We start from the raw sequence: 20,823 nt of genomic DNA, 5'->3' as shown, positions 1-20,823 counted from the left end.
TTGCCATCACTGATTTGCCCTTTATCCATGGATTCAATATGTAGATTTCAGGAACCTTTTCCATTGTGTTGGTTTTTCTGCATGATTCTATCATTGTTTCCCAATGAAATCTGTAAATTTACTTTGATCAAGCATGAATTGTTCTTCTAATCCTCACTACACTTACAAAGAAGTTTGGCAAGATCTATTACAGGTCACAGGTTTTCTGCAAGCTTCCAACTCTGCATTCATTTCCAGGGCCTTGCCTGTCCTGAATTAATGTACCTAACATAATGTAGTTACAAAAATGCATGCCCCTCTTGTCTCATAGCATAGTGCATGATCTATTCAGGTATCCTCTAATAGGAGCCTGTTAAGGATGTCTACTTAACAACATCAAACTTGTGTTCTCTTTTTCTCTTTGCTGTTAAATATTTTTAATATTGTCAAATATTTCTGTTATGTTCAGTAATGCCACACAGAGCGCAAGAGAATAAAGAGCAGCAAAAGATGTATATTTGTAAAAGTGGGTGGGAACAGAGTTCAGCACTTACAGTGTTGGAATAAAGAGTGAGAGGCTATAAGTAGACTCCATATCTGATAGAGCTTATGAGGGGTAGTTGGAGGATGGTTAACCCAGCAGTTAGTGCTGAGTTTATGTGCTCCCAGTACAGAACTGCATACATCTGAAACCCATTTGTGTAGAGGGTGCAGCTTTCGGGCTTGTTTGATATGCGGTTCTTGTTTTTGATTACAGAACCGGATGCATGAATCCCTCAAACTTTTTGACTCCATCTGTAACAACAAGTGGTTCACTGACACATCCATCATTCTGTTCCTGAATAAGAAGGATATCTTCCAAGAGAAAATCAAGAGCTCTCCTCTCACTATCTGCTTTCCGGACTACACAGGTACACCCACACACACACACGCAGGCCCAATCTCATGGTAGGGTAGGTACACTGCTGTATCGCTGGGTCTATGTGCCAGTCAGCTTGGACATTCCTACTGGAGTGAAAAAAACAGAATCACACATATGTCTATGTATCTTAATATATCACACATACACTATTTCTCACTTGTAGAAAATCAGCCATTTATTAAAACACAACAATATCAATGTTTCATGCATGCGAGGTTGAACCTGTGATTGTGTGTATTCAGCCAAGCACACCTACACACCTACACAGTGGTGCCTTCTCTTGTGGGAAGTCCTTTAAGAAGGGTCAGTCTCTATTCTTGCCAAGTGCCTGACCCTAAAAACGCACACATGCACAAATGAACTCTCTGTTCTCTCTGTTCATCTCTCCTTCCCTGCTCTCCTGCTTCAGGTCCCAACTTGTTCACCGAAGCCGTAGCACACATACAGCATCAGTATGAGAGCCGGAACAAGTCTCAGAACAAGGAGATTTATACCCATATCACCTGCGCCACGGATACCCAGAACATCCAGTTTGTGTTTGATGCTGTCACAGATGTCATCATTGCCTATAATCTGCGCGGTTGTGGCCTTTACTAAGCGGCAGGCTTTCTGAAGCGGGATAATGAAGGCAGAGGAGCGACAGGAGGAGTCTTTGTACTCAGATACAGCCAGACTTCTTTTTTTTTTTTTTTCTATTAATACTTATGGTTGTAATGAATCCCCCGGTCAGCTGTTATACATTGCATGTGCCAATGCGCCTTTTCATACATTTTTCTCAGATATCTTGAGGATTGCTTCATAGCAGGAACCATGGTTGACTAGGATCTGCATGAAATTGTTGAGCGGCACTTCCTTCTGTAAGGCTCAGATTGTCCTGCCCCACTGAAATGTCTCTCTCATGTGCTCAACATGTAAAGGGTTAACCTTGATTTTTGAAGTAGTACCCTGTTGTAGGTGGATTGTAGTATATTCCAACTTTAAATCATCTGACTAGATGGGCTGCAAGTGAATCTCATTTTGAAACAGGGTTCCTAAAATAGCTGTCCAGTTACTGTACATTAAGAAATACTTTCCAATAATAGGTCAAAGTGCCAAAATAACTTAAACCTTTCCATGTCAGCTGTATCAGTGTTAGATACCTGATTTGTATTGACCACTAACCACTCTACTCACTATAGTAATGATGCCACCATTTCTCAGTCTACAAGTGGCCATAGACGTTGTGATAAAATTGTACAAAGTTGTGTGTGTATGTGTGTGGTTGACCAACTATAACCAATATTCATGTACTGTATTATGGATATCGGTTGGTTTATTGACTGGGCAGGTTAAAACATTTCATCTGCCTATGCACCATATCTGCCAATCCATGACCAGTCAAATATATGATGCCGTTGGCCCATGGCCGCCTTTATCATTGGGCAGGAAAAACACAGAAGACCTCTTATTGCAGCAGTTGTTAAAGATGTATAAGATAGATGCTAAATGCTTCATTCTGACATGCCATCTAACTTCATATCATCAGAGATCAATTCCTGGTGTTTGAATTACTTTATTTCATGTAATACCCGCCAATTTTTAGTGTGCAATGGAGAATTTTTAGTAAGCAAACTGTTTGTAATATTCTTGAGGGCATGAAGTTATTGACTCAACTTATTGGAGATACCCTAATGAAGACAGATTGCATGAGCAGCACTGTCACACAGGTGGCATCTATAGGGTTAATGCTGAATAAAAATATATTCAAAAAGCCACATTTATGTTGACTTGCCATAACGAGGTTAGGTGTATGCAAATATAATTTAGGATTTCTGTTAATGAAGTTTGTACTTTATCTCTCAGTACATAATTAGTAAACACATAGCATTTGCCCCTGTGTGATACTTATACTGGCTTCCTATACAATAAAATAAAATATAAAACTATAAAAAAAAGCCAGCTAGTGACAAGTAAAATAAAGTCACAGGCACAAAAAAGTGTCAAGGTATCTTTTTCTACATCTTGCAGCACATTCAAAATATGCAGAACACCATTCCCTCCTAGTGCATCACCGGTTGTACTGTTAATCTGTCAAGAAATCTCCACCTCTTCTAAAGTGCGGAACAGTAATGTGCAACCAGGAGGTAACGAAAAGCAAAATCTACTTTGCGTTTTATCTCAATCATTTCTGCTTAAATAGGCATTAAGTCATTGAGCTGTCCTATCATAGGCTGTCTTGGCCGAGGCTTTCCCCATGGCCATGACTGTTAATCTTGGAATATTATATGTTGCTCTCACTCATTATCTGGATTTGTTGGATTGTGTGAGGCAGACTGCAGGTCATTTCTACATAAACCCTACTTACAAATGATGTATTTTACCTTTTATTTCTTGGAACACTTTTGTAATGTGTTCTGGTTTCTTAGTTGAAGCTGGTTAAAGCCAACATTACTTGCTTCAGCAGTGTTCCGAATTATATTAGATTAGATTAAAGGTGGATTTCTCTCTTTCCCCCTCTCCCATTGGCTTCTGCACACACCTTCATGTGTGAAATGAAAAGTTTCATTCTTGTGCTTGACTAAAAAATGACACCCATGGGCAGTATTCTGAACCTATTTTTATGGGTCAGACCCTGCAAATCACCCACCTTTTTTTCCCATTGTGCTAATATTTATGGATGTGCATGTTCTCTCATGAGAATTAATGGCAGACTGCCATACATTGACTTGGATACACAGTACAAAGGCATTATTTAACCTCTTGACTTTGTAGCTGTTGCAGCTTAAATAAATATATCAAATACATACGTTTGGTGTCAGACTGGGCCTCCTAGGGCTCACTAGAGAACCCTAACAACATGGACCACTCTGACAGCATTTAGTTAAAGATAGTGTCAAATAGTATAGGTTTTTCCTATAGGCCCAAGGATGGGATGATGAGGCCTGGGGCCCACTAGGGATTGGGAGGCCAGCCCAGCCTTGATGCAGGCCAACATAACTAGGGAAAAATTGAGAGGATACAGCTGGAACTATTGTTTGGCTTTTACTCACTCAGCAATATTTTCATTCTTTTTGGTTTTCACCTCAGTGTTCTAAATCCCTCATATTGTTTGTTACACGCAGGGTCACCAGTGCCATGAGGTGAGTTGAGAAACTCGTCTCAGGCAGCAGAGCCCTGCAAGTTGCCACGGATGGCAAAATAACGCTCTTGGTAACCTAAAGAGCCGAAATTGAGATTTTATTAAATCAGAATTTTGGCTCTTCTAGTGCAGAGATCACTATTAACTTACCCACTCCGACGGAAAAAAGCAAAACTGGGGGGGGGGGCATCGACTTGGCCTCAGGGCAGAACTTAGCCCTGGAACGGCTTGATAGGTTTGATCTTTTCTTTTTTTTCTGGTAATTGGCGGTAACCTGTCTTCTGCGCCTCTGAAACAGTCCTCCTCTCAAATACACAAACAGCTATCTACTCTTTAGCTGCCAATAATGTAAAGTTGTATTAATGGAATCACATAGCCCCATTTGTAATATAAGGTACTAAGTTTATCCAGGAGCAGTAACCCATGGCAACCAATAAGATGCTTGCATTTAAACAGATAACTAGTAAATTCAACCTGCTGGGCAAACTTAGTGCCTTTTATTACATAACCCAATAATGTCTACTTCATATGAAACTATGACTCTTCTCATTTTGGGTGGGGAAAAAAATTCAATTTATTAGATCAGTGTTAACTTTTTTGTTTTTTTTGAATGGGACCCAAAGTCTGGGAGCGAACTTGGCTGTGCGATATTTGGCTCGGCTTAAAGGGGCACTATCGCAAAAATGAAAATTTGATATGAGCGTCATTATACTGAAATAAGAAGTTTTATTTATATATACTGTATATATATATATATATATATAGATATAGATATAGATATAGATATAGATATATCTATATAGATATATCTATATAGATATATATAGATATATAATCAAATATTTAATAATTAGAAATTGTGACCCATTTCTGAAACAATCAAGGTACTCTTCACTCTCCTCTTTTCAGTATTTGTTTCTCTTTATTCTGTCTTCATGGAGCAGTTGGAAGTCTAATTTTGAATGACAGTTATGTCTTAATACAGCTTTTGGGGGGCTCAATTTGCCTAGAATATGTATTAGAGATCACTCTTTAAAAAGCACCAGAAATCGTTTCCCTACATGCAGGCTTTGCGTCAAAGTTGGTTATTTTGTTAGGTATTGTTTGTGCTGGAATCAGTTATTTGAATTCGCTCTATTACATCTGCTAGGAAAGGGAGTCCCCCCCCCCCCCCCAAAAGATGTATTGCATCTAACGGTCAATAAAAATGACACCCAACTCCTGCTTGAAGACAGAATGAAGAGAGACATATGCTGAGAGAGGAATAGTGACTATAAACTCAATTATTTCAGAAACAATGCAGAATATTTAATTGGTTATATTTAGAAAGTTCCTTATTTCAATATGATGAGGCTTATATTAAATTTTCATTTTTGTGATGGTTCCCCTTTAGTTTAGCATTATCTCCCTCTATTTGCTATTGTACGAACTACACCAATTGCAGAGTGTGTCTGTTGCTTGCTTTATTTTTCACAAGAAGCTGGTATTTTCTTTCTTTTAATTTTTTTTCCAGTAGGTATTTGTCCACTTAAAGGGCCAGTAACATCAGAAAGGGAAAGTATAAATTTATAAATTATATCTGCCTGTCCAGCATCAGTACTGTTTTGTATAAGAAAAGCATCCATCCTATAGGAGTGTAGTGAGCACATAGCTGCTAAACAAATATATTTTAAATAGCTCCTCTGCTTTGCTTGGGTACTACAGGCCTACTGGACCTTGGGTAGCATTCTTCATGGCTACAAAGTAGCTTATTTATATAAACAATGATAGATTCTGAATCAAGCACATTTTTATACACATGCAGGGTAATATTACATTTAAATGTACATACACTCATTTTATTGTAATTTTGATGTTACTGGCCCTTTAAGAAGGTACAGTATTTTTTTTTTAAATGTACATATATAAAACAATGTATCATAAATTATGGTAAATCTACATAACTAAATGTTTAGCTTCTAAATAACCAAAGTAATCTCTGTGTCAAAATCTATGGTATTTTCTAGAACCTGAATATGAAGTGCACCTACATTATAAAGAGAATCTAAACAGATACATTGTGTTTTAACGTTGCCAGTCTAATTTATGTTGAGTATAAACTCAATCCATTTTATTAATAATTGTACAGTGTGTTTATATAGATACAATGTGTTACGCACAAGCTGCATAATAAAAAATGTCTGCAATTTTCAAGAAAATCCAATTATAGCGGATAATTTCCTTCAGTTATTGATCTTGCTACTAGTGTTTATATACTTTTATGTCATAAGCTTTGGGAATATACCTGCTGTTCAGGCCCAGGAGTGTTTGTTTGGGGTTGAGGCACCTTTGGTTGTGTTTTTTATTTTTTGGCAGGTATCTATTTGTCATAGTTTTTTTTTTTTTTTTTTTAATCGTTTTTAGATTTAATCTATTCAGGGGATACAGGTATTCTTAAGATCCCTCAAGTAGGTTTACAAGTATTTCACACGTTTCAGGTAATGCATAAATAAAATGGCAATAGAACTTAAAATTACAGTAGTCAAGTGCAGCACAACAACAATAAGAATCTTGGTATCTTGACCACATTTTTTGCACTTCACATCCTAGGTACAGGTTTGCAGTGCAAGGAACCTGCACTTCTCCCATGAATACAGAGCTGCCTGCATGTGGTAGTGCTTTATTATTAATGGGCAGGTTGTGAGTGGTATACAAGTGTCTAGGTCAGTGATCCCAATCCAGTGGCTCACAGTGCTCACTAACCCCTTGGATGTTGCTCCCAGTAGCCTCAAAGCAGGTGCTTAATTTTTAATTCATGGATTGGAGGAAAGTTTTGGTGGCATAAGTGGAGCCTCCTGTAGGCTGCCAGTAGACAATAGCCAATCACAGCCCTTATGTGGCATCCCCAGGGACTTTTTCATTCTTGTATTGCTTCCCAATTATACAATTGAATCTGGCTCATGGGTAAAAAGGTTTGGGACCCCTGCACTAGGTTCTCATCATTGAGATTTTTTTTGTAAGTTTTTCTTTATTGGTTTTTCATTTCAAACCGTTAGTAGGAATAGAAATAGATAGAAAGCAGAATGAGGGGGGGGGGGAGATTAAGGCAGTGATGGGCATTCCCGTCATAAGAGTAACCATCTCATCATTTAGATTTGTTTGGTTCCTCAAGAAATGATTTAGAAAACTTTATGGAAATCAGTCCTTTTTTATCTTCAGTACTATGTAACTGATGAGGATATACTTAATTGTTAGGGTGACACTGGGACAAATAGTCATCTCGCATGAGTGAGATAGTGGAGGAAACATTTCACTTTTCTGTGACATAGCTGAAGAATTGTCTTCCACTAAGATACTCCCCTGTGCAGGGTAAGCAGTGTAAGGCACATCAAAAACTCCAAAAGGCTGGACCATTTTGTTTTAGAAATTCAGATTTTCCAAACCTGCAGCGGAAATGTGTCCATTTTTATTTTGTCTTATTTATTTTCAGTCTATAATGTGGTATAAACAAAATAAATAAAGCCAATTAAGGTGCCCATTAGTGATAGGTTGGTCAGGAAAAACTCAACCCACACTAGAACCTATCCTGTAAGATGTTATCATTGTAGGACTTGCACCCAACCCATGCCCATGTCTTTCTCTGTACTCCTTTTGTGTGTGCCTTTGGTACCAAGTTCTCCCAGAGCAGAGGAGGAGTGTACTTCCCTAGTCTGACTCTCATCCAACTGTAATCTGCAATGGATGGCCAAACTTCAACCAAAAGCTGCTAAACGGGCAGTAAACACACATCACTAATGCCATGCACATACCAATAATGCTTCATATAATCACTGGTAAGTCTATAATGGACTGCCAATCCCGGGCGGTATCCATGTGGGTATCAGTCAGTTAGAAAATGTCATCTACTGAGGTGTCCTATGTCAGCCATGTGCATGGGCTGTTGGATAAGGATGTAAATAGGAGCCACAGCTGTTCCAAACAATCAAAACAATAGAAATGCAGCCATACCTTGTAATGTCCCTTGTATGCTTTCCAACCGTTCAATGACAGTTGGGTGTTATGGATTACTAGACCTGGTGCAAACTTTGTGAATTTTACCCGATGTGTCATCCATTGTCATGAATATTCTGAAACACTCTTAAAAGGAATTGTTCAGTGTAAAAATAAAAACTGGGTAAATAGATAGGCTGTGCAAAATAAAAAATGCTTTCAATATAGTTAGTTAGGCAAAAATGTAATCCATAAAGGCTGGAGTGACTGGATGTCTAACATAATAGCCAGAACACTACTTCCTGTTTTGCAGCTCTCTTGGTTTCCACTGATTGGTTATCAATGACTTGAGGGGGTGGGACATGGGTCATAACTGTTGTTTTTGAATCTGACCTGCATGCTATGGATCAGAAGCAAATGCACTGAATAGTTATGTTCCATGTGGGCCCCCGTCATGTTGCTGACTAAAAGTTAGAGACAGGTAAAGCAGGAATTCATGTTCTAGCTACTGTATTAGGCATCCATCCTTTATGGGTTAAATGTATGTACACAGATATATGTCTATTTAGCCAGTATTTATTTTTACACCAAACTTTTACTTTAAGGGGAACAGGGAACTACTACTGGACTAAAAAATTGTCAAAAATTTTCAAAACTCAAACACATTAACATTCTCTTTAAAATTACTACATTATATAATCTTTTTTTTTCTACAGTGAATAATGGATACGTTTTAATTTTGTCGATACTTTATTAAACCCGTAGAGGTTTACATTCTGCTGTATTAGGAATGGCAATATTTGTAGAAGCGTTTGGAACTTAATATTTGTTTCTTTTTCCCTTTGTTTTTACACTGGTAACCATTCCTCTCTCCTTAGCCTAACTTCTTTTCTCCTTTCTTTCTGTCTTCCACCTCTTCTCTCTCCTGTCTCCTTGCTATAGAACCGGATGCACGAGTCTCTTATGCTCTTTGACTCCATCTGTAACAACAAGTTCTTCATCGACACATCAATTATTCTCTTCCTCAACAAGAAGGACCTGTTTGCTGAGAAGATCAAGAAGTCACCTCTGACCATTTGCTTCCCAGAGTACACAGGTAAGAATGGATTTGGCGCTTTGCATCACAGCTCAAGGGACGGTGATTGTCCTAATCTGATTGCAAGGAATGGTAATACAGGTATGGGACCTGTTATCCAGAATGTGCGGAACCTGGAGTTTTCTGGATATGGAAGCTTTAGGTAATAATCATTAAATAAACCCAGTAGGATTGTTTTAGTTAGGATCAAGTACAAGGTACTGTTTTATTACTACAGAGATACCGGAAAAAGGTCTTGAAAATCTTTTGAATAAATTAATTAGAATGGAATCTATGGGAGAAGGCCATCCCGTAATTCGGAGCTTTCTGGATAACTGCTTTTTCTGGATAATGGATCCCATACCTGTACAAAGTTTATTCCCCATTAACAGTATAAAGCTGTACAGGCGTATGCATTCCTCCATATTTAGTGCAATTCTCCTGGAAAATTTGATGGTTTAGCGTTCCTTTAAAAAAATGTGGTGCCTTGTATATGTATTCATCCCCTTGTTGTGTTTGCAAAGGTGCTAAATGTTTTATATTGATACATAATGGTTAGTTTTGTAGTTTTTTTTATTATTTTTCACCCTCTGTTCAGGAGTGATTCTGGCCCATTCTTCAAGGATTTACTCCATGTGGTTAAGGGACAGTTACAGAGAGGCTGCACATGACTATACTGCAATCTTATTTTGCCTCGTGTCAGCATAGCCATTCTGAAGTGCACACTTTGTCCCTAGATCAGGGCAGCCATCAGGGGGGGACAGGGGGGAGAGTCGTAGGGGGCCCCAAGGGTAAGGGGGGCCCGGCCACGCCACACTTACTTGATTAGCCGGGCCCCCATTTTTCTGAGATCTGCTGACTTCGGGAAGGCATGGACATTTAAGGGCCCCAGGAAATTTTGTCATATGGGGCCCTGCGATTTCTGATGGCGGTCCTGCCCTAGATTCAGTTGTTTTTGGCAGAACCTTGAACATGTTATCTTGCAGTATGTCCCTGTATTTTGCAACATCCATTCTTCCTTCTCTTTTGCGTTGCCCTGACCCTGCTGATGAATAGTGCCTATACTATTGGTACTTTATAATCTGTATCTTAGCCCCTACTAGCTACACGCCTTCCGTATATAATTTATAAATCTTAGCACTGAGCTGTAAGCCCATTTTCATTGTCGACTACCCACATAAAACCACTCTTTTTTTTAGTTTTTCTTTTTGTATTTCTGTACTTGCCTAATACAAATATTAGGAGGCAAATAGATGCTTTTTTTTTCTCCTTGTCAAGGTGTTACTGACTCCAGTTTTAGGCTGCCCTTTTTTATTTTGGGACAAACTTATTTTGGGACAAACTTTCTTATTTCCACTTTTAGCTCTCTTATTGGGTTATTATTCCGTGGCTAGGAACCAGAACAGACTTGTTTTATCAGCCCATGGGATATGGTTCAGGGCATAGCCAGGATACTGGACCATAAATATATATTTTATTTAAGGGAATGTCAACCCAAAAATGTATTTCTTGCCTAAAACATAATTCTAAGCAGTTTTGCAATATACAATTATTATAATTGTTCTATGGTTTTTAAGTTATTTGTATATGTATTGCTATTGAAAGCAATGTTAGTCTGTCCCTTTCTATGCTCTGCACTGATAGCTCAGACTGTTGATACAAAAGACAAGCCAGCTGAGTAAAAGACCTGTCTTTGCAGGGGGAACTAAGACTTTTGCAACATTGCTTAAAAAGTAGCAACCAGGAGTCATGCTTGCTTTCACTAGCTATTGTTTACAAATAAGCATTAAAAATTTTCTGTAAATGTTTATTAGAAAGTTGATAAGAATTGTGTTTTCTTTTATTAGGCAAAATTTTATTTTGGAGTTAACTTTCCCTTTAATGGCATGTTCTTCTTATACATTAAACCACCAAAGAGGAAAGGGGCACAGGAGATTTCTATGATTTCTGAGATTATATCTCTTTAAGAGACGGTGTCCCTTTAAAAGACATTCCCCTCTATTTGCTTTGAATTTAAATATGTTTTGTATCTTGTTTTCTATTGGTCATGGCGCCTATAAATGTGACTTCCTGGGAGGTAACGTTAGCCCATGATTAAGTGCCTTGGAGGGCACGAAACGTGTAGGTCCAATGGAGATATTGTTACTTTTTTAATTAATCTACCATAAATATTATATTTTTAAATTTGATTTTGGGGCATTTGTATATAAATTTCTGAGTGGCCGATTCCTTCTTTGTATGTTCCATGTTTTTCTCATAGCTTGCATATTGCTTGTTTTCTCATACTATGTACAGATATATACCATGAAACTATTCTAGCACTAATATTTTCTTGTAGTAAGTATAGATCTGCAGAAATATGTTGAGTGTATGACGGCCCTTTAGACCTATCTTTATAATGGCAATGTGGGGTCCTATATGTTTAAGGGATATGTGAGACACCTTTGGGCGACTTCAGAAAGCGAATTGTTCGGAGTGCCATCCGGGCAGTTCGGGTAGATTAGTTGCCCCGAAGAAGGGGAGGTTTGTTGCCGGGCAACTAATCTCCCCGAATCTGACCATGTGCCCTGACCCTTAGCTTGTTTCATTGGGAAGTCATGGAATCTGAGATTTGAAATCCCTTTGCTTTCCATAGCGGGTGCTGCACAGATTCTCTGCAAAGCAGAGGGACTTCAAGCCCCAGTTTCTATCACTGCACAGTGGAAAAATGTAAGGGAGCTGATGCATTGCATTGTGTGTCTAAGGCAGGGGTCCCCAACCTTTTTTTCCCGTGAGCCACATTCAAATGTAAAAAGAGTTGGGGAGCAACACAAGCAACGCAAGTCCCTTGGGGTGCCAAATAAGGGCCACTATTGGCTATTTGGTAGCCTCTATGTGAACTGGCAGCCTACAGGAGACGCTATTTGGCACTATACTTAGTTTTTATGCACTTAAAACTTGCTTACAATCCTGGAATTTAAAAATAAGCACCTGATTTGAGGACACTGGGAGCAACATCCAAGTGGTTGGAGAGCAACATGTTGCTCACGAGCTACTGGTTGGGGATCACTGGTCTAAGGGATTAAGGGAATTGCTTGTGTGAATAAAATGGGTTCCTTTCAGTCTGTGGAATCAGGTACTGTATGTTTGTGTAGAAAAAAAAAATTGTATTTATTTCTGGAAGTTCAGATAGTGTTTAATGTATCTTTTCTACTTAAGCCCAACTGAAAGAGTTCATTCAATTATAACCTTTCAAAATAAACATACAGTTTATCAAGGCAGGTATTAGTTAGGGTAACAAAACCCTAATGAGAGAGAGAGAGAGAGAGAGAGAGAGAAATGTATTCCTTGGCGTGCCGTCAACCTGCATGGATATATATTCACTGGCACCCAGGTTCTAATTTTTTTTTTTTCTAATAAACCTGGGTGCCAGTTTAAAGTGAAATATATATTCATGCAGGTTGACGGCACGCCAAGGAATACATTTACAGCAGAATTAAGCTTCAAACATTGTGAGGATTTATATTGGTCCAAATAAATCCTCACAATGTTTGAAATCTGATTTTGTTACATTCAATTTTGAAATCTGACATGGGGCTAGACATATTGTCAATTTCCCAGCTGCCCCAAGTCATGTGACTGATAAACTTCAATCACTCTTTACTGCTGTACTGCAAGTTGGAGTGATATCACCCCCTCCCTTTCCCCCCCCCCCCCCAGCAGCCAAACAAAAGAACAATGGGAAAGTAACCAGATAACAGCTCCCCAACACAAGATAACAGCTGCCTGGTAGATCTAAGAACAACACTCAATAGTAAAAACCCATGTCCCACTGAGACACATTCAGTTACATTGAAAAGGAAAAACAGCAGCCTGCCAGAAAGCATTTCTCTCCTAAAGTACAGGCACAAGTCACATGACTTGGGGCAGCTGGGAAATTGACAAAATGTCTAGCCCCATGTCAGATTTCAAAATTGAATGTAACAAAATCTGTTTGCTCTTTTGAGAAATGGATTTCAGTGCAGAATTCTGCTGGAGTAGCACTATTAACTGATGCGTTTTGAAAAAAACATGTTTTCCGATGACAGTATCCCTTTAAATTCATCCACATTACTGGAAATCTGGACTAATGCTCAGGTAGTTTAACATGAAACCATGTTTTTGCTCTACTTTCACAAAAAAACACAAGGGATATATATATATATATATATATATATATATATATATATATATATATATATATATATATATATATATATATATATATATAGATAGATAGATATATATATATATATATATATATGCAGATATATTTTGATTTTTGCAAAAACCAGTAGCTGCCTTTTCACTGCAGTTTCAAAGCAATACAGTATAATAGTAGATGAGGTTGAAAAAAAGACATGTATTCAATAACTCAATATTTGTGTCTAAGTGAAAGTAGCTTATCTGCTGATCTAGAGGAAGGTGAAAATACAATAACAGCCTGCACGCTGTAAACTGTGATACACATTAAAGTAGAACTAAACCCACCCTAATGAGAAAAGCCCCATCCACAAACATTAGCAGTCCCCCGTCCCTGCTTCCTCCCTGCAAAATGCATTTATGCAAAAAGTGTCCCTGAATGTCACTCATGTCTCCATGCAGAGTAGCGCAGCGGAGCTGAAGTGCACATCTTCCACATCTTTGGTTTTATTCAGAAAGAGACTCCGAACACTGAGCTATTTGGCGCAAGTGCAGTTGGAACCATTCTGGTATTTGCAATAACTGTGAATGCTGTAAATTGCCGAAGGGAAGAAAGAGGATCTGAAGAAAACCAAAGATGCGGAAGATGGCGCCCTTTATTAATTCCACTTGCATTAATATAGTCTATTAAGGAGACGATACCATTGGAGAATAGCCTTTGAAACCGCATTAAACTAGGGATCATTTATAAAAACAACCGCAGGGTCCTCTAAAAGGGACACAATGGAGAGAGCATAGTCATCCAATTCTTTAAAGGAGTTGTTCACCTTCCAAACACTTTTTTTCAGTTCAGTTCTTTTCAGATTGTTAGCCTGAAATAAAGACTATTTTAATTGCTTTCCATGTTTTTTTTTTTTTTTTGACTTTTCCCAAAATTGAAGTTGAATGTTCCTGTCTCTGGTGTTTGAGTCTGGCAGCTCAGTGATCCAAGTGAACATTCTGAACTGTTACAATTTGCTACATTAGTTGATACATTTCTCAGCAGCATCTGTGGAGTATTAGCAACAATTTTATCAACAGGTGTCTTCAATGAAACTCAGGAATTCTGAGGTCAAATAAGATAAGAAATGTATCAACTAATGTATCAACTTAGAACAGTTCACAGAGTTGGAGAGCCTAGCATCCCCCTCCCCCCCGGCTGCTTCAGAAATACATAAGAAGGTGAAAAGTGAAACTTTAAACTTCAATATCAGAAAAAAAGGTAACAAATAGAAAAGAGTAATTTTAAAAAGAACTATGTAAAAACAACTAAACTGAAAAGTGTTGTTGAACAAACCCTTTAAGGTACATGTGTCCACACCTGCTCTTGCGCTTTTACGTGGTTGCAAGTGCGTTTATATCGAGCCTCTTCTCAGCACAGTGGTATAATGGGAACTGCTGCCTTGTAGCTATGGGTTCTGTGTTGAGTTTGCATGTTCCACCTGTTTGTGTTTCTTCTGGGTACTCTGTCCTCCCCACACACGCACTCTCCCAAAACATATGGCAAGTGCATAGGGTTCAACACTAGTGGGACACTGCCCAGGTATCTCTTCTGCCCGCAATTAGGGTTGCCACCTGACCTGTAAAAATTATGGTTGGTCCCAATGATATTGATAGGGAAAAAAGATAAATATATAGGAAGGCCACTATTTTTCTGGAAAAGGTGGCAACCCTACCTGCAATGCAATAAGTTTGGCCCTTATCTAAATCTCCAGTATTTAGCTGTAGGGGGAATTGGTGCCACACTGAAAAAAACTAGATGCAAAGCTCACGATTTTTTGGTAAAAGACAAGTACAGTTAAAGGAGAATTCAACCCTAAAGTTGAAAAAAACCTTACCCCCCCTACCCTACATAGACCCCCCCCCCTTCCTCCTTCCCCCAGCCTAAGTGTTATCCCGGGCAAATCCCTCTAATGTTTTACTTACCCCTCGGTGCAGATTCAGGCATCGGAGTTCACGGCAGCCATCTTCAGCCTCTTCGGTAATCTTTGGAATGAGGCCGGCGCTTCAGCAAATTCTGTGAGTTTCATTGCATGCGCAGTTATTGCAAAATAGAAAATTGCTTCAGCGCACATGCGCCGGTTTCATTTTGAAAATTTCCGAAGAGAAGAAGATGGTGCCCGTGAACTCAGATGCCTGAATCTGCACCGAGGGGAAAGTAAAACGTTAGGGGCATTTGCCCAGGGTAACCTTCTCATGAATACCTTCTCATGAAGTAGATGCGATTGAGGTCAGTGCAACTATTTGCATGGCCACAGTTAGGGAGAAGACACACATGACAATTTGTCGCCATACCGCAAACTTCCCCAATATTCATTGTGAACGTGGTTTTTAAAACGTCATAGCGATGAATTGCCGCTTGTGACTTTGCCCTTATACCAAACTATGAGGAAAAGTGCTGCATTATAGGGAAAAAACATGGCAACAATACTGTGTGTATGACATTCTACTAGCAGCTCCCTGCTTTCTTTAAGATTATGGAGGTTCCTCTATATAAGCCACTTTGGCCACTAGAGGGACTACTTTATCTAAAATAAATAATAATAGATTTCCCCTGCAACTGCCACATCTTCTCCCAGTCAAGAGGACCCATTTACAAGCACAAGTGTAATGTGCAAGCCCACCTTTTTATACCCATGATGCACAGCTTTTTTAGGTGGCATTGGGTCCAGGGCTTGCCAGCATCAGTAGGTACCCGTGCACAAAACAAGCCAGGATGAGCCCAGCGGTGCCCAGTGCAAGAAGTGGTTTTGTACACACGTACCTTAATGAATGCTATAGATCTGAACACATTTGTGCGCATTCGTGGTTGTAGTTATGCCCTAGTATATTTATTACAATTTCTTGTGCCCAGACAAATACCCAGTGAATATTTAAAGGGACAGTAACACCTTAAAATAAGTGTCTAAAAGGAATTAAAATATATTGTACTGCTGCCCTGCACTGGTAAAAGTTTTGTTTGCTTCGGAAAGAATATTATAATAAACCAGCTGCTGTGTAGCCATGGGGGCAGCCATTCAAGCTGGAGAAAAGGCACAGGTTATATAGCACATACAAGATAAGCCCTGTAGAATACAAGGGTGTTTTATCTATCGACTATATGACCTTTGCCTTTCCCCCTTTTTCCAGCTTTAATGGCTGCCCCCATGGCTATACAGCATCTTATTAATATAAGCTATAGTAGTCTTTCCAAAGTGCAGGGCAGCAGTACATTTTAATTTCTTTTAGACACTTTTATTTATTGGTGTATTTTTTCATACAAGGTAGGTAACAGGGCCCCTACAAAAAGGTATACTACCTCCTTGAAACATAAATATTAGGGCTCTTGTTCAACATGTGTATTTTGCATTTTAAGACCACAACATCCCTTTACTGAATGTCAGTCCAAATATGTTGTTTAACCCCTAATCAGACTGTGGCTCCTGCCTCAGTTTATCCCTTGGCCTAACAACTGTACAAATCCTCCTGAGAGGAACTATCCTGAGGGCTTGCCTGCAGCCTCTCCCCTGCTCTTTCCACCCTATGCCCAGCAAAGTGCTGTCTGTCCTTGTTAGGCCAAGGGGATGCTGGGATGTCACCTTGGCAGACCAAATTCAGCTCAGGTCATATTTACATTGGTGCTAAATCTGTTGGAGGACGCCTAATTGAATTGTTATTGCAGAACAATTTGGAGAAAGTTAATACAATATTTTTAATGTTCTGGTGGCCCCATTACCTTTATATTGTCTTCATTTAGAAAGTATATAGCATTGGTTACCCATAGGTAATAATTTACTTTCTGGTTTAAAAAATTATGAATTAAATGTGTGGTGTTTATACAAATGGCCTGTAGATGTCACTGTGCTCAGACTTCTACTGTGCATACTTCCTGGACAGCTTAAAAGTGAAAGTAAACGTTACCGTTGTGTAATGGCTGCATGAGCCTGCTAATAAAGCACTGTTATACTCTACTCATCCTCGGCTTCCCAAAACATAACAAAATGGAATAAAAACAGCTGGCAAATGACACTTACAGTGGAATACAGCGCCATGAACATTTCTGCTTTATGTTTTAATCCTCAATTCTGCTGATCTCAAAGGTAAAATACCACCAAAAATGAATCTACGATTTATGTATCTTAAAGGAGAATGAAATGTTAAAACCAAGTAAGCTTTATCAGAAAGGTCTATATAAATACACCAGTAAACCTTCACGGTAATTCTGCTCTGAGTCCTCTGTCAAAAGAAACACAGCATTTCTTTCCTTCTGTTGTGTACTCATGGGCTTCTGTATCAGACTTACTGTTTTCAGCATAAACCACCAGGGCATGGCTTGAGCATGCTCAGTTTGCTCCTCTCCGTCCTCCCTTCCCTGCTGTAATCTGAGCCCAGAGCTATGAGTGAGCAGGGAAAGACTGCAGGAATTGATTTCGCAACAAGCTAATATGGCAGCTGCTGTCCTAAACAACCAGAGAGCACTTCTAGAGTTGTTTACTCTGGTATGGTAAAGAATTCTACAGAATAAATATAGTGTTCCAGCTTGCACTATTGCGACTAATCTATTGGCAATAAATTGCCTCTGTAGCTTGCCTTCTTCTTTAAGGGACTGTTATACCAGCCCAATAGTACAGCAGCCTTATGCCAGTGGCATTGGCAGTCTATCAATATTTTGCTGCTCCTTTGTGACTCTTTATGTCACTGCACCCAATGGGATGGGAGTAAAGGCAGCCGTACATGAGCCAATCTGGTACATTCTCTGACCCCTCTGTTTTTTTTTTCCAATGTAGCATTTACTGTCTGACATGGTGCATTAGATTACATTTCTTATCTGTGTGTGTAAGGCCAATATTAGGGTTAGGACCTGCGAGATTCAGTTCTCCGTAGATCTTTTTTCTATTTATTGTCTCGCCAGTCCCTTGCAAATTTCCAATTTCTTATACCTTTTCCTTGTTTTTTTCTCTTCTCTGTTCATTAGGTCCTAACACTTATGAAGATGCTGCTGCTTATATCCAAGCACAATTTGAAAGCAAGAACCGCTCTCCCAATAAGGAGATTTATTGTCACTTGACTTGCGCCACAGATACGAATAACATCCAGGTGGTATTCGACGCCGTCACCGACATCATCATTGCCAACAACCTCAGAGGCTGCGGCTTGTACTGATTTTCTCTGTATAGCAATTTATCTGCTGGCGATAAAAAAAAAGAAATGCAACTTGGTAAACAGAAGGCAAAACAAAAATTAACATATATATATATATATATATATATATATATATATATATATATATATATATATAAAACCAATCTTTTTCATTTGTCTCAAAGAGCTGTCAACAGAATAGATTCCTGACAGCCCTTATCCAAAACAAGAGGTAGGTCTTAACTCTTTCAGTGCTGGAAGCTTTGGAATTCATGTAACCCATGACTGTTCTTTCCAGGGCTGAAAGATAGTGTAGGACTTCTTTGATAAAGGGAATATAATATATTTTAATCTTTTAAGATATGTGTGTTGCCATCCGTTTCACACAAGCAGGACCCAAAACCAACGTTCAGGTATATCTCTTCTGTTCAGCTCTTCGGTTAAAACAAAAAAACAAAACAAAAAAAAAAAAACTTTCCCTCCAATTTCTTAACCAGGTAGAAGTGTTTGTGAGACTCGCAGGACAATGTGCTCAGCTTTTGTGGGTGCTGTTGCTGTATAAGAGGGTCTGAGAGGGATTATAGGAGGCCCAGCTACTCAGAACAACATAATGTAGTGGGGTCCCTGTTTTATGAAAAAAGGGTATCAGTGCCAACCCAAACTGCAGAGCAGGGGGCACAGTCTACAGTTTTTAGGGGGTTTTATAACCCGCTGTCCCTTCCTACTCCGCACTACTTTATGGACCCTCAAATTGATGATCTGCAGGTAGCATGACCTTTGGCCTTTGTAAAAACACAGCCTTCCTTAAAGTTGATGTGTAATGTTATCACTGGATTAGTGGCTGCATAGGATGCTGTAAATCTGGTTTAGCTAAGTCTGTACATTTAGAAGAAACAAAATTGTTCTTTTTTTTCCCACGTGCTTGTAGCTTAAAGACACCTCCCTTATTCTTCTTAGTATTATTACTACTACCATTTTCTTGCACCAACTGTAAAGAAGCATCTCCCATATCCTTTCCAACCCCATCACTGCCAGAGAAGCCAAAACGGCCTCCAGCAAAGACATTTAAGTGGAATAAAAATAATCATTTGAATGCAGGGGGAAAAAAATAATCCAAGATATTTAATGTACAGATCTGATTTCTGATTAGGTTCCCATACTCTGAACTGTGTACCATGCACTCTTTGGATTTGTATAGAAAAAGCACAGCTCTCACTGACCTCCACCTGAAATAGCTCCCTTCTTCAATTTTTGCTCTGAATTCCCTGTATTTCCAAACTGATAGGCTTCTTTACTTTCAATCTCATTTTACTTTTCCTAAGTGAATGCTTTGTGCTGCTTCTCTCTCCCCCCCCCCCTTTTCCATCTTATAGTGAATGGTGTTTTCCTCTCATGTGGGATGTTTGTGCTGAGAAAAAAAAAACACAAAAAAACATCAAAAAATAAAAAAATGAAAAAAGCAAAACCAAAAAAAAAAACTAATTTAATCGAATGTAGTGTTTACATTAAATCCACAATTTTCATGACCAAACCTTTGCCATTTCTACTTTGATTAGAACTCAGACTTCTTCACCATTTCACTTGCGAACTGAAGAAGAGCGGTCACAAATGTTAAAGAAAAAAAAATGGAAAAAAGCAATCAATAAATGAGCGAGAAATGAAGCTGGAGTGTGTTCTTTGTATTGCCGAGCGCTCAGTTTGGTGCTGCCAGCGACTCTCGTAACTAATGGAAACTCGTGTGTAGCTTAATAAAGAGAATGTTTGTCTGTACTGAGCTGTCTCCAACATTCTGCTTTTTATCAACTTGCGTCACTATACGAGGAAAGTGAACTGGCTGCCTTTGGGCACAATGAGGTGGCCGTGTTCCTTGTGTCGCTTATTGTACAACTGCAGTCTGTGTGTGCGTTTGGCTTATCCTCTTAAATTATATTAGTATCTAAGCCTGGAATAGGCAGCTGCTCAGTATCACCAGCCCAGCGGTTTTCAGACTTTTTGGATCCCACTTTGCAGTCAAACATTAGAACAGGACTTTCGTTTATCTCATAATAAGGCGATGGTCTGTTCCAGAATCCAGGACAGCAAATCGGCAGTCATCCCAACCCCGTAGTCACGGAATATCTATCCTGGCCAGATTAGTTTCAGGGAGTCACAGATGCCATGGTTATTCTTTTGAGATACAGGAAAAGACAAACCAGGGTTTCAGTATCAATTTAATATCAACAAAACCAGAAGTCAGAATTTATAAAGCATAAGAAATGCATAGACCCAATCTAAAAAAAAAATATTGTGGGAAGTGTGTATTTATTATGCTTATTATTATTAGTCTAATTCGGTTGATTGCAAATATATATATAGATATAGATATATATATCTATATCTATATATAAATATATCTATATATATATAATATGCGTGCTATGATTTTGATGATATTAAAGG

At 38.8% G+C, this 20,823-nt stretch overlaps 1 protein-coding gene across 2 annotated transcripts in view; it reads left to right on the top strand.

The window, feature by feature from the left end:
* Positions 1 to 20,154, top strand: part of LOC108714022 (guanine nucleotide-binding protein G(o) subunit alpha) — a 115,290-nt gene extending 95,136 nt beyond the window's left edge. Inside the window, exons 7-8 of one of the 2 annotated variants that reach the window (XM_018257850.2) lie at positions 8,931 to 9,084; positions 18,218 to 20,154. In XM_018257850.2, the coding sequence (XP_018113339.1) occupies positions 8,931 to 9,084; positions 18,218 to 18,405 (342 nt within the window). In that variant the 3' untranslated portion in view covers positions 18,406 to 20,154. Of the gene's footprint in view, positions 1 to 736; positions 891 to 1,310; positions 3,331 to 8,930; positions 9,085 to 18,217 lie in introns of those variants that run through there. The other variant, XM_018257849.2, reaches the window with a different exon arrangement.
* Positions 20,155 to 20,823: the final 669 nt, after the last annotated feature.

The sequence above is a fragment of the Xenopus laevis genome, chromosome 4L (assembly GCF_017654675.1).
Source record: "Xenopus laevis strain J_2021 chromosome 4L, Xenopus_laevis_v10.1, whole genome shotgun sequence".
Taxonomy (NCBI): domain Eukaryota; kingdom Metazoa; phylum Chordata; class Amphibia; order Anura; family Pipidae; genus Xenopus; species Xenopus laevis.
Note: the sequence above shows the minus strand (reverse complement) of the source record. Positions and strands in the feature narration are given on the sequence as shown.